The 11745-nt window shown below is 53.2% G+C and overlaps 1 protein-coding gene across 1 annotated transcript in view; it reads left to right on the top strand.

Annotated features, from left to right (window-relative positions):
- The window catches only part of UNC13D (unc-13 homolog D), a 42810-nt gene extending 31458 nt beyond the window's left edge, over positions 1-11352 (top strand). The window contains exons 24-32 of the mRNA XM_032792890.2: positions 325-393; positions 1644-1723; positions 3323-3428; positions 3524-3595; positions 5860-5943; positions 6882-7002; positions 7882-8005; positions 9011-9216; positions 9721-11352. Coding sequence (XP_032648781.1) covers positions 325-393; positions 1644-1723; positions 3323-3428; positions 3524-3595; positions 5860-5943; positions 6882-7002; positions 7882-8005; positions 9011-9216; positions 9721-9827 — 969 coding nt within the window. The 3' untranslated portion in view covers positions 9828-11352. The remainder of the gene's footprint in view (positions 1-324; positions 394-1643; positions 1724-3322; positions 3429-3523; positions 3596-5859; positions 5944-6881; positions 7003-7881; positions 8006-9010; positions 9217-9720) is intronic.
- The last annotated feature ends 393 nt before the right edge of the window (positions 11353-11745 follow it).

The raw sequence follows: 11745 nt of genomic DNA on the forward strand, positions 1-11745 counted from the left end.
TAGCCGTTGGGTCTGGCCAATAGAGACGCCAATAGTATGGAGCTAAGTCTTGCCGGCTCGTTCCCTGGGACTGCCCTGCTGTCAGAAGGAACCCAGTCCAATGACGTGTTGGAGGCAGCAGGGCACAGTCTGCCACTCCTAGCTGCTGGGCTGGGTGGGCTGCTTCGTTTCGGAGGGAGATCCGGGACCCCCGGTGCCGGAGGCAGATGCAGCTGTGTGATGAAGGGGTTGAGCTTTAAGGAGCTGACATGGCAGGTTCTTCATCAGAAACCTCGGGCATGGGAGGCCCAAACCCACAGTTCTAAGTGTGTGTTTCTTTGGCAGCTGGATACCGGGATCTCCAGGCACATCCAGAAGCTGGCGGCCTCCAGTGACTCTAATGATCCAGAAGATGTAGGTGCCAACTCCTGATATGTGCTGCCTGTGGGAGACAGTGAGCCCAGGGACAGCATGGTTCTGCCCAGTGTCCTGCATGTCTTGGTAGCCCAGCGGTGTGCCACGCACCATGAGGGATGGCCTAGGAATACTCAGTCCTGCCTCAGCGGGGGGTGGATGGGTTGACTCTATGCTTCCGTGTCCACCTTGGTGCCTGGCTGCTATGCCGAGGGGCGCCATAAAAACCTACAATAATAATTGTCACGGACAGTTTACAGGGAGGAGTCCCCCTCCCTCCCACCCCGGCAAAGCTGCACCCTAGCTGGGAACTGCTGCTACAGGTTTGCATGCCCTACAGTGCCTCACCCGTCCCTGCTCGGGGCCAGCCTGGCTCCTGGGGGAAGGGAGAGGCACACGTTGCTTGCTGCATGGCTCTGAACTGTACCGGCTCTTTGGTAGACACCTTGCCAGGCTCCCTGGCACAGGCAGTACCAGGAACTAGGCTGTGTCTAGGTCTGGGGTCTGTCCCAGCCCTTCATCAAGTGCAAGAGGCCCATGAGGATCCTCCTCTGCTGTACTCACAGCACCCCCTGCTGGCTCCTGGCTGTAACTCTCCACCTCCTCCCCACTCAGGCTGTGCCAGCTCTCTTACCGGCCCCATGCCTTTGAGAGATCTTAGGGGTGAACGCACACACAAACACACGTGTGCGCACACACACACACCCTGCACTGACTGGGAAGCCAGATGGAGCAGTCAAAGTGCAGCTTGGGAGCCAAGTGGGGGAGGCCAGGAGTTCAATGGGATGGGATCATGGGGGAGGAGTGGGGGTTGGTGCTGTGATTGGTGGGTTAGGAGTGTGTGGTGCGGGGGAAGCTAGGTAGGTCTGTGGCTGTCACCAATCCAGTTATATGCTTTAGGTAGTGCAGAGAGAATCCAGGCACAGGCCGGGGGGTTACCATACTCAGAGCCCCCTGTCAATGTCTGCTGCTTCCTGGCAGACCCAGCCCAAAGGCGCACAAGCTCTCTCCAAAACAAGAGCCACACATGAAACTCCAAGCCTCCCTGGAGCAGCCCCAGCTCCACTGCAGGGTCAGATGGGCCCAACAGAGTAGGAGGCAGGTGCTGGCTGGCACAGCTGAGCTCTCAGGCTGGGAAATGGCAGAGGGGCCCAAAGAGCTTGGGAGCTGCTTGGCAGAGAAGTTCCAGCTGGAGGCAGGGGCCTGAAAAACCCCTTCCCCATTGAGTTTCCTGACTCTTCTCTCCACAGTCCATCATTCCCCTAATGAAGTTCCTGGAATCGGAGCTGCAGTACATGAACCAGCATCTGGTCCAGGAGAACTTTAACTGGTGAGCTGCGGTTTTGGGACCACAAGGGTCAGCCGTGGGCTGGATGTGGGCAAGGGGGGAGTGTTCCATCAGCACCAGTAGCCTCGAGTCTATTGCTGTGGACTGGACCAATGGGTTCACTGCGGTCATGGCTCATTGCACACAGCAGCCCACTGTAGGGTGCTTTCTCCGCTGCTATCATTTCTCTCTCCTTCAGGAACTACACTACCTTATATAGAGCCTTCTGTCCCTGAAGATCCCAAATCACTCTGCAGACCACATATATGGAGATCCTTCACCCACTGCTGAAATGCAACCACATCTGGGGTGGAATGCGGCAGCCTTTCTAGCCCAGAATCACTGCACACAACAGGCTGTTTGAGGGGGATTTCAGGCAAAGGGACTGTACTAACCACAATCTCCCAGCCAGCTTACCACCCAGGAAGCACCCCTGCAGTTGTGAAGAATACCATGGGATCTTTGATCGCCACCGTGCTCAGGGTCTTCGTGTTGAGTCTTTACCCCCAGGATGCCGTCTCCAGCACCATGGTGCTTTCCACCACTGTACTGGACCGTCAGCTCAGCCCTGAGCCGAGGAATAGAGTGCTACCTCCCCACTTACTGTCACTTCCCACCTGCCATGCTAACCTGAGAGCTGTCATAATCTCGGGGCTAACATTGGATATAAATTAGCCTGCAACAAGTTTAGGCTCAAAATTAGATGAAGGTTTCTAACCATCAGAGGAGTGAAGTTCTGGAACAGCCTTCCCAGGGCAGCAGTGGGAGCAAAAAACAAACTGGTTTCAAGGTGGAGCTTTAGAAATTTATGGTGGGGATGGTATGATGAGAGTGCCTACAATGGCATGTAGCCGATCTGTGACTGCTAATAGCAAATATCTCTAATGGCTGGTGATGGGACCCTAGATGGGGAGGGCTCTGAATTACTACAGAGAATTCTTTCCAAGGTGTTGCCCACGTGCTCAGGTTCTAACTGATCAGCATATTTGGGGTTGGGAAATAATTTCCCCCCGGGTGAGATTGGCTGAGACCCCAGGGCAGTTTCACATTCCTCTGCAGCGTGGGGCATGGGTCACTTGCAGGTTTAAACTAGTGTAAATGGTGGATTCTCTGTAACTTGACATCTTTAAACCATGATTTAAGGACTTAGTAACTCATCCAGAGGTTAGGGGTCTATCACAGGAGTGAGTGAGTGAGGTTCTGTGGCCTGCAAGGTGCAGGAGGTCAGACTAGATCATCATGATGGTCCCTTTGGACCTGAAAGTGTATGAGCTGAGGCCATCACCCCAGTTTGCAGTGTGTGGGCTATTATTGCAATAGATAGTTCTATTCTACTGCAGCGGAACCAGCCTGCGCTCCGCTTGCAATAGAAGTATGTCCCAATACACACACTGACACGTTTCACTTCCCCTCCTCCTTTTCTGGTCCAGGTTTCTCTTCACTTATGTCTTAGCTAAGACCAATAGCTTCGTGCCTCCACTGAGGCATTAGGGTCCTAGGTTTTCTAGCCCAGAGACTGACAGTATCTGCTGTGCTGCACTGGCCTTTTTTGAACTTGCTGTGTGCTGCAATCATTCTCTGCCTTTCCCCCACTCACTACAGCCTCCTGGAGCTGCTCTGGAATCACATCCTGAATGAACTGACAGCTGCAGCCAACCAGCAGCAAAATTCCTCCAGGTACTACAGGAAGCTGCAGATCGCCTTGCAGGTAGGTAGCACCTGGCAGCAGAGCATGGGGCAGAGGCCTGGCTTTGGGGGTCTCCATACAGCAAATAACTGTTCACTCCTCTCTGGTTCCCATAGACCCTGGAGCCCTGCTTTCATGCTGACGGCTGTGGGCTGCCAATGGACGCTCTGCGCACACCAGCATTCATGGTAAGAAGCTCCTGCACCTGTCACAGCTGGCTCTAGCAGAGTGATCTTCCAGCCAAGGGGTCCCAATAGGAGGGAGCCTGCATGTGCCCAAAGCTGCTGGAGCCCTAAGCTTTTATTGCACCCCTAGTAAATCACTAGCCCCTCTCATCAGGGAGATGTCTTAAAGGAGTGGCGGGAACTGAAGGCCTTTGTGGAGAAGCTAAATGAATTCTTTGCATCAGTCTTTGCTGCACAGGATGTGAGGGAGATTCCCCCACACCTGAGCCAGTCCTTTTAGGTCACACATCTGAGGAACTGTCCCAGACAGGTGTCACTAGAAGAACAAATTGATCAGTAATAAATCACCAGGGCAGGATGGTATTATCACAAGAGTTCTGAAGGAACTCAAATATGAAATTGCAGAACTACTAACTGGGATATGTGTAACCTATCGCTTAAATCAGCCTCTGTACCAGATGACTGAGGGTAGCTAATGTAATGCCGATTTTTTTAAAAAGATCCCAGAGGTGATCCTGGCAGTTACAGCCCAGTAAGCCTAACTTCAGTATCAGGCAAATTGGTTGAAACTACAGTAAAGAACAGAATTATCAGACACACATAGATAAATGCAATACATTGGGGAAGAGTCAACACGGCTTTTGTAAAGGGAAATCACGCCTCACCAATCTATTAGAATTCTTTTAGGGGGCCAATGAACATGCGGACAGGGTGATCCAGTGGGTACAGTGTACCTGGACTTTCAGAAAGCTTTTGATGAGGTCCCTCACCAAAGGCTCTTAAGCAAAGTAGGGAGTCATGGGATAAGAGGGAAGATGCTCTCCTGGATCAGTAACTTGATAAAAGATAGGAAACAAATGGTAGGAATAAATGGTCAGTTTTCACTGTGGATAGAGGTAAATAGCAGAGTCCCCCAAGGATCTGTACTGGGACCACTGCTTTCCAACATACTCATAAACAATCTGGAAAAGGGGATAACCAGTGAGGTGGTAAAGTTTGTAGATGATATAAAATTGCTCAAGCTAGTTAAGTCCAAAGCTGACTGCGAAGAGCTAAAAATGGACCACACAAAACTGAGTCACTGGGCAAAAAATTGGCAGATGAAATTGATAAATGCAAAGCAATGCACATTGGAAAATAATTTCATCCCAACTGTACACACAAAATGTTGGGGTCTGAATTAGCTTTTACCACTCAAGAAAGGTCTTGGAGTCATCGTGGATAGATCTCTTAAAAACATCTGCTCAGCATACAGCAGCAGTCAAAAAAGCTAACAAAATGTTAGGAACCATTAGGAAAGAGAGATAGTTAAGAGAAAATATCAGAATGCCAATATAAATGCATGGTATGCCCATACCTTGAATACTGCATGCAGTTCTGGTCTCCCCATCTCAAAAAGATGCATTAGAATTGGAAAAAGTATAGAGAAGAGCAACAACAATGATTAGGAGTATGGAACAACTTCCATAAGAGGAGATATTAAATATTGAGACTGTTCATCTTAGAAAGGAGACAACCAAAGGGGGATATGTTCAAGGTCTATACAATCATGACTGGTGGAGAAAGTGAATAAGGAAGTGTTATTTACCCCTTCACATAACACGAAAACCAAGGGCCACCCTATGATATCAGTATGCAGCAGGTTTAAAACAGACAAAAAGAGGTACTTCTTCACACAACGCACAGTCGCCCTGTGGAACTTGCCAGGAAGGCTGTGATGAGGTTCAAAAAAGAATGAGATAAGTTCATGGAGGGCAGGTCCATCAATGGCTATTAGCCAAGATGGTCAAGGATGCAACCCCATGCTCTGGGTGTCCCTAAAGCTCCAACTGCCAGAAGTGGGATTGGATGACTGCAGATGCATCACTCGACTGTCTGTTCTGTTCATTCCCTTTGAAGCACCTGGCGCAGGCCACTGTTAGAAGACAGGATACTGGGCTAGAAGGATCATTGGTCTGACCCAGTATGGCCATTCTCATGTTAGAATGTTTCCACTGAAATGTTCCCAAGGTGGCAGTGGTGGGGCAGGTGCCGCTGGGCTCCCAGAGGCTGTCTTCTCCTGCAGATGTTGGCACGGTTATGGGAAGAGAATGCCCCTCGATGCCCTCCCACCCTAAACCTCCTGGTGGCTTCTCGCTGCTGCTGCTCTCCCTCTTGGGGACTTCTGGGTTTGAGTTCAGGTCTGAGAGCGCGGATGTGAGTGCTGATCTCTGCTGGCCTGAGTGCCTGACTGGGTGTGTTTCTCCTCTTACCCCTTGTTCTCTCAGGATTTGGAGGATGGGCTGAAGCTTCGCTCTGCCACGAGCAGAAAACTCATCCAGAGCTACTTCAGCGAGAGAATCCGAGAGCAGGTGAGAATGTGATGAGCCTGACCTGGCCCTTCCCAATAAAGCCCCGTTACCCTGCCCACCCCCACTGGGTTGTCTCCTCACTTCACTCCTCCATAGTCACATGTAGGAAACTGGTCATGATAGGGTTAACTGGACTACCTAGTGAATGATGGGTTGGAGCCATGCATCACACCCACCCACCCACCAACTTCCTTTTTAGTCAGTGGGAATCCTCCCCCCAACTCAAGGTGTGATCCAGTTAAATAACGCAGGAAGTTATGCAGTCCTGTGAGTGTGAGTTGCATTGAACGGTCCCTTTACAAAACACAACCCTTCTGTTTGTATTTCCTTGTACAAGCTGGCCCTGACCGTTACATGTTGTTCTACGGTTACACTGCAACAAAACACCTGTGGCTGGCCCGTGTCAGCTGACTCGGGCTCATGGGCCCAGGCTGTGGGGCTATAAAATTGCAGTATAGACAAGCAGGGGGAGCCCAGTCTCTGGGACCCTCATTTGTGGGCCAGCACGTGTGTTTTGTTGCAATGTAGATAGACATATGCTAACAGTCAACAATCCAGGACCTGATTGTAAACCTTCCTAATCAAATCACAAGATCTTCCCATCCTCCACTTCCTGTCCTCTGCTCCCACAGTGCAGGATGGCAGGGTCCACTGGGGATGGAGAAAGTGCTACTTAGCCATCCTGAGGGATGGGGTGGAGTGACGGGGAAGGACAGGTGATTGGGAGTTTAGTGGATGAGATGTGAGAGGAGAGTCGCTCCCATGTCCACCTTTCACATGCCTAACCCCAGTACAGAAGTGTCGGGATCTCTTCCTTGCTGTGATGCTGGCGCTGGGTGCTGTATCCCGATAATGCACCCCTATGCTCACCCCTTGGCAGCACCAGTGATTCACATAACCGGCGAACTCTTGTTTCTGTTCTGCTCCTTGCGTCCCAGCTGGAGATCAGCTCCGAGAAGTACGGTGCAGTGACCATTAAAGCTCTTTACCGCCCCTCGGAACAAAAGCTCCGTGTTGAAGTGCTCAACGCTGTCAACCTCATCCCGCTGGACTCGAACGGTGAGAGCCCACGGGCCGCGGAAACAGTCAGCGCCAAGATGCCGCTTGGGTCCTGCATAGCATCAGAGCTGATGCATGCAGCTGGTGGCTCCAGGGTATGGGAGAGCAATGATGAAAGCACTGGCACATGGCCTAGAGGGGCCCCTTTGCGGTCAGTTATGCACAGCGCTGAGCTGTGAGCCTGATACCCCAGGGAAGTTAGTTTGGTCATGACCTGTGAAATTCTGTTATCTGCAACATATGCCCAGAGCTCAACGCAGAGCCTAGCAGATTAAGCAGGGGGTCTGGCTCACTTCATAGAACTGATCTCGGTTTGTCTCCACTCCAGGTAATGTGTGGGGTGCACACACAGCAAGAGGGTGGCATCAGACTAGCATCCTTCAGAGCCACATGCACACATCTCCTCTTATCTGGCCTGGATATTCTGGGGTGATCTCTAGGGAACAGACTGTAATTCATGCAGCCGTCCAGGAGAGGTCACTGCTACTTCACCTGAACGCAGTGGCAGCCCTGTTAGCTGATAATCCCACACAGCCAGCGCTAGGTTTAGTCCATTGATTGGAAGAGTCCAGACGCCAAGAGGACATGTGCCCCCAGCAGGGTTCATGGAGGGGAAACTGACCTCAAACCGGAAACTCTTGTGCTGCAGAAGCCCCAGAGAACCAATCCCGCACTCTGCCCCCTTGTAGCCCCCGCGCGCCCTTGGAGGTTAGATCCATGGTGTAGGGGGGAGGGAGAGCGGAAAGCGGCTATTGCATGGCTTTGCCACGCCAGTGCAGAATGAACAATCCCAGCAGCGCGCACAGCACTGATCCTTGGGAGTGAGGGGATCCCCCGGCAGCCTTGTGCTCTCTCTCAGTCTCTCCTCCGCCCCGCTAGGCTCCAGCGACCCCTTTGTCCAGCTGACCCTGGAGCCGCGACACGAGTTCCCCGAGGTGGTGGCGCGCACGACCCAGTGCTGGAAGAACGAGCTCCACCCGCTGTTTGACGAGGCCTTTGAATTGTACGTATGAGCAGCCATCCTGGCTGCTTCCCATTGCCTGCTCCCCAGAGAGCACCAGCCCAGCATAGAGCACCCCCAGACACGCTGTCCCCACCCAGTGGCCAGAACATCCCTTCCCAACAGGATCTGCTTGCTCCTCTGCTCACCAGGGGGCAGATCCTGCAGTGAGGCCTTCTGGGAAGAGAGATCCACATGCGCTGCAGATGTGATTAGTGCAGTCATGGTTCAGAAGGCCTAAAACTCAGGCTTGTGTGTGCAAAGCCCCACTGATAGGGTGAGCCCAGCCTGGCCTGCAGCAGAGCACTGGGCCTTCCCTGGCAGCTGAAATGAATCGTACACACGGTGCTTTTCCGTCTCTTGGTGGGGCCAGACCAACATCTGCCAGTGTGGAATGCTGGGGCTGCCTGCCTGAGCGGCTCCAAGCCCTTGGCTGCCTGCTGAGACGGGTCAGGGGGACGGGGGGCACTACACGAAAGCAGCACAAGAATTAGAGGGGTGAGGTTGGGGGTGAGGCACATTGAACCAAATGGGAAATACCCAGTGCTGTGAGTACTGGAGCAGAGCCGATACCGAGCATGGGGTTCATTTGGTCTCTCCTGATTACCAGCCAGCCCCTGCTTATTCACAGGTGGGTTTATAAAGCACAAGAGCCCGGGTTCTCCAGCCATAGGCAAGTCTGAGGCTGTGACTTGGCAGCAGGGCCCTCCCTGCTCGCTATAATTACTCCAGTTGGAAGCCCTTGGGGGCAGGGATGTCTCTGGGACTCTGGCACTATAAATAATTCCTGTTTAGCTTCCTCTGTCCTGATGCTAAGGGCAATCAAGTTTGGCCCCTTCACTGCCAGCTGGGTTTTGCTTCAGTAGTCACAGGGTGCCCATCACCATAGTATCTGGGCGCCACAGGGTCTGAGACCCTTGCTTGGACCTGGCTGAGTCTCCGCCTGTTGCTCCTGGTGGGTGGGCTGCCCTGTGCCTGAGAAGGCCTGTGCCTGTCTCTTCTCTGCAGTCTGGTCCCTCCCGAGAAATGCCAGCAGGATGGTGCCTGCCTGCTGCTCACGGTGTTCGACTACGACAAGGTGGGAGCCAATGACCTGGAAGGAGAAGCCTTTTTCCCCCTCTGCGATGTGCCGGGGCTGAACGGAGACGAGGAAGCGGCTGACCCAGCCCGGGTGTCCCAGACCCGGTTACCGCTGATGCACCCCAAACCCACTGGTAGCCTTGGCTTTGTCTCCAGCTGCTCCCTTGCCCTCACCTTCCTCCCCTCCCTGGAGCTGCTTCCCTCACTGTGCCGCCTTGGGCCGGTGACTTGGCCTGGCGTCCCCTGCTATGCCAGTGCCCTGTTATACTGAACCTCGGGGGATGGACCCAGCTCTGTGCTGGCCTGGGTGGGGGGGACATAGACATCTCTGCTTTCTGATAGTGGGGGCCCATTGCAGATGGGACACGTGCAGGGGCCCACCCCTGAGCACACCATAGAGTCTGTGCTCTAGGCTCACTTTGGGGCACCTGTAGTTCTCGGCCTGGCCCTGAACTCTGCTATGGCTGAAGCTGTAGCCCCCTCAGCAATGTGCTTTGCTGTCGCTTGGAATCAGCCATGGGGGCTGAATGTGGGTTTCCTAGGAAGGCTTCCCTGGAAAGGGGAAGAAGAAGGGCTTGAATGCACCAGTCTCTCTGCTCCCCTTCTTTCTAACCCCTGTCTCTCTCGCCTCACCCCAGGGGATCCGCTCCTGAAGCTGCTGGAGTCCAGAAAAGGGGACAAGGAGGCACAGGCCTTTGTGAAACTGCGCAAGCAGCGGGCGAAGCAGTCCCAGGAGAGTGTGTGATGAGAGCAGGGCAGGAACTGGGCCAGAAGGGAGCAGGCCTCAGCCACGGAAGCAGGGTCCAAACCACCATGCCAGTTGTAAAGAACTCCATCCAATCCCAGCCCCCTTGGCAGCAAAGTGGCTCTCGCCGAGGAGGACCCTGGAGGGTGAATCTAGGCTGCAGCTGTCTCCATCCCAGCTGTTTGTTGCATCAACCTGGCTTCAGGATGAAGATGGGGGGAGCCCTGTTCTGCTTCCCATCACAACCCAGCATCAGCAACCTTGGCTAGTCGGCAGCAGCTTGTCAGGTGCCAGCAGGGTCTGCGATGTGCCCCAGCTGCGTTCCCCGCAGGCCATGCTGTACTCCGCTCTCCAGGTGGCGCAGGAGGGGAAAATGGGGGAAGGCCAAAAAAAGCTGGAACCAAAGCCATGGCGGAGGGCGGGGAAGGGGTTGAAATCTATCCAGCTGGCCCTGCTGGAGCAGCAGCAGTTCGTTCCTGCTCCAGGAGTTGCTGTCTAAGCAGCAGGGAGCATGCGAGACTTCGCTAGTGCTGGAGGGAGCAGAGCTGAAAGGGTGGGAAGGGGAGAGCTGCTGTCAAGGGTAAGCGCAGGACTCCGTCCCCGGGCAGCTACGGCAGCAGCCACAGTGGCGAAATCACTAGCACTCCTGCTGCAGAGCAGCGCCACCCTGAATTCATCAAAGCCAGGCCCCGTGAATGTGGCTCTGGGCAAGGGCTGGGCCCTTGGCTTGGGGCCAGGGCCTGGGAGGTCTGTGGTCTGCTCAGCTGCTGCAGGCAAGTGCAGAGTGGGTGCCCTTTGCCTTAAAGGGACCATGCCCACGCCTACTTCTCTCCCATGTTTTAGTTACTGTTAGAAGTAACTAAACTTCTCATAGTGGAAATACCAGGGGTGAGGGAAAGTGTTCATCTCGTTAGATAGCTTCCCCTCTCTGCTACCAGGAAAGGTAGGTACCACACTGATCTTTTAAGTCGCTGGCCCCGGGGCAGCTGCTCCCTTTGCAGCGCTTTAAACAGGGTCCTTTGCCACAGCAGCTCTTTAACGGCGGCTGCGTACAGGTCAGTACTGGTGGCCACTTTTTACCGGCACACCGTACCGGCCCGTTCCAGCACACTTTCACCCCTACCTTCACTCTGTGATGGCCCGCGACTGGGTCAACCCCAGAGCACCCGAGGTGGAGGAGTTGTTGTAAGATTCACTGGGCTTCTGCTCCGCTTTTGTACCGTGAGGCTCGCACTATCTGGCAGGGTGTGGTGCTACACGTGCTCACTGGTGTCCCTCCAGACATGGCCCACTCGTAAGTCCCTTCATCAGCGTGGCTTTGGGCAGCTCCATTCTGTACTCACGAGGCAAGGGGGGTGCTCCAGCTAAGCCTACTTTAAGGTTCTCACAAATAAGCTATTCTTATTTAAAACAAAGCTCCAGCCCTTTAAAAGCTAATCCCCTGCTGTACTGTAAGGGAGTAAGTTTGTGATTGCGGGTCAATGGTTCAACAAAAGTAAAAGCAATAAAGAGGAAATTGCTTCCAGGTAACCTGTGGGACTCTCTGCTGCTGGGGGGGACAAAATTATATACACAAGTACATGATGCATAAGCACAGCAGAGCAGGGATGGGTGCTACAGTGACGAACCAGCTCAAGGGTGGGAGAATTTTCATTCCCTGGGCTAGGCTGACATGTTGATGTTTCTTTTTGTCCCAGATCAAAGTGCTTACAACAGTTCTGACAAATTCTGTTTAGGAACTAACACCCCCACCAGCTAGAAACCTACCTCAGCATCTCACCCCTATGGACGTGTTTCATTTCTAGATGGTACAAACACTTCACTGGGGTGGTGGTATTTTACCATTTATGTTTATTTAAAACAAACTCTAACCTAGTTCAGAACAGAAGAGTCAAAATGCTGCCACAGGCTTTTGTTA

The sequence above is a fragment of the Chelonoidis abingdonii genome, chromosome 13 (assembly GCF_003597395.2).
Source record: "Chelonoidis abingdonii isolate Lonesome George chromosome 13, CheloAbing_2.0, whole genome shotgun sequence".
In the NCBI taxonomy this organism is placed as follows: Eukaryota; Metazoa; Chordata; order Testudines; family Testudinidae; genus Chelonoidis; species Chelonoidis abingdonii.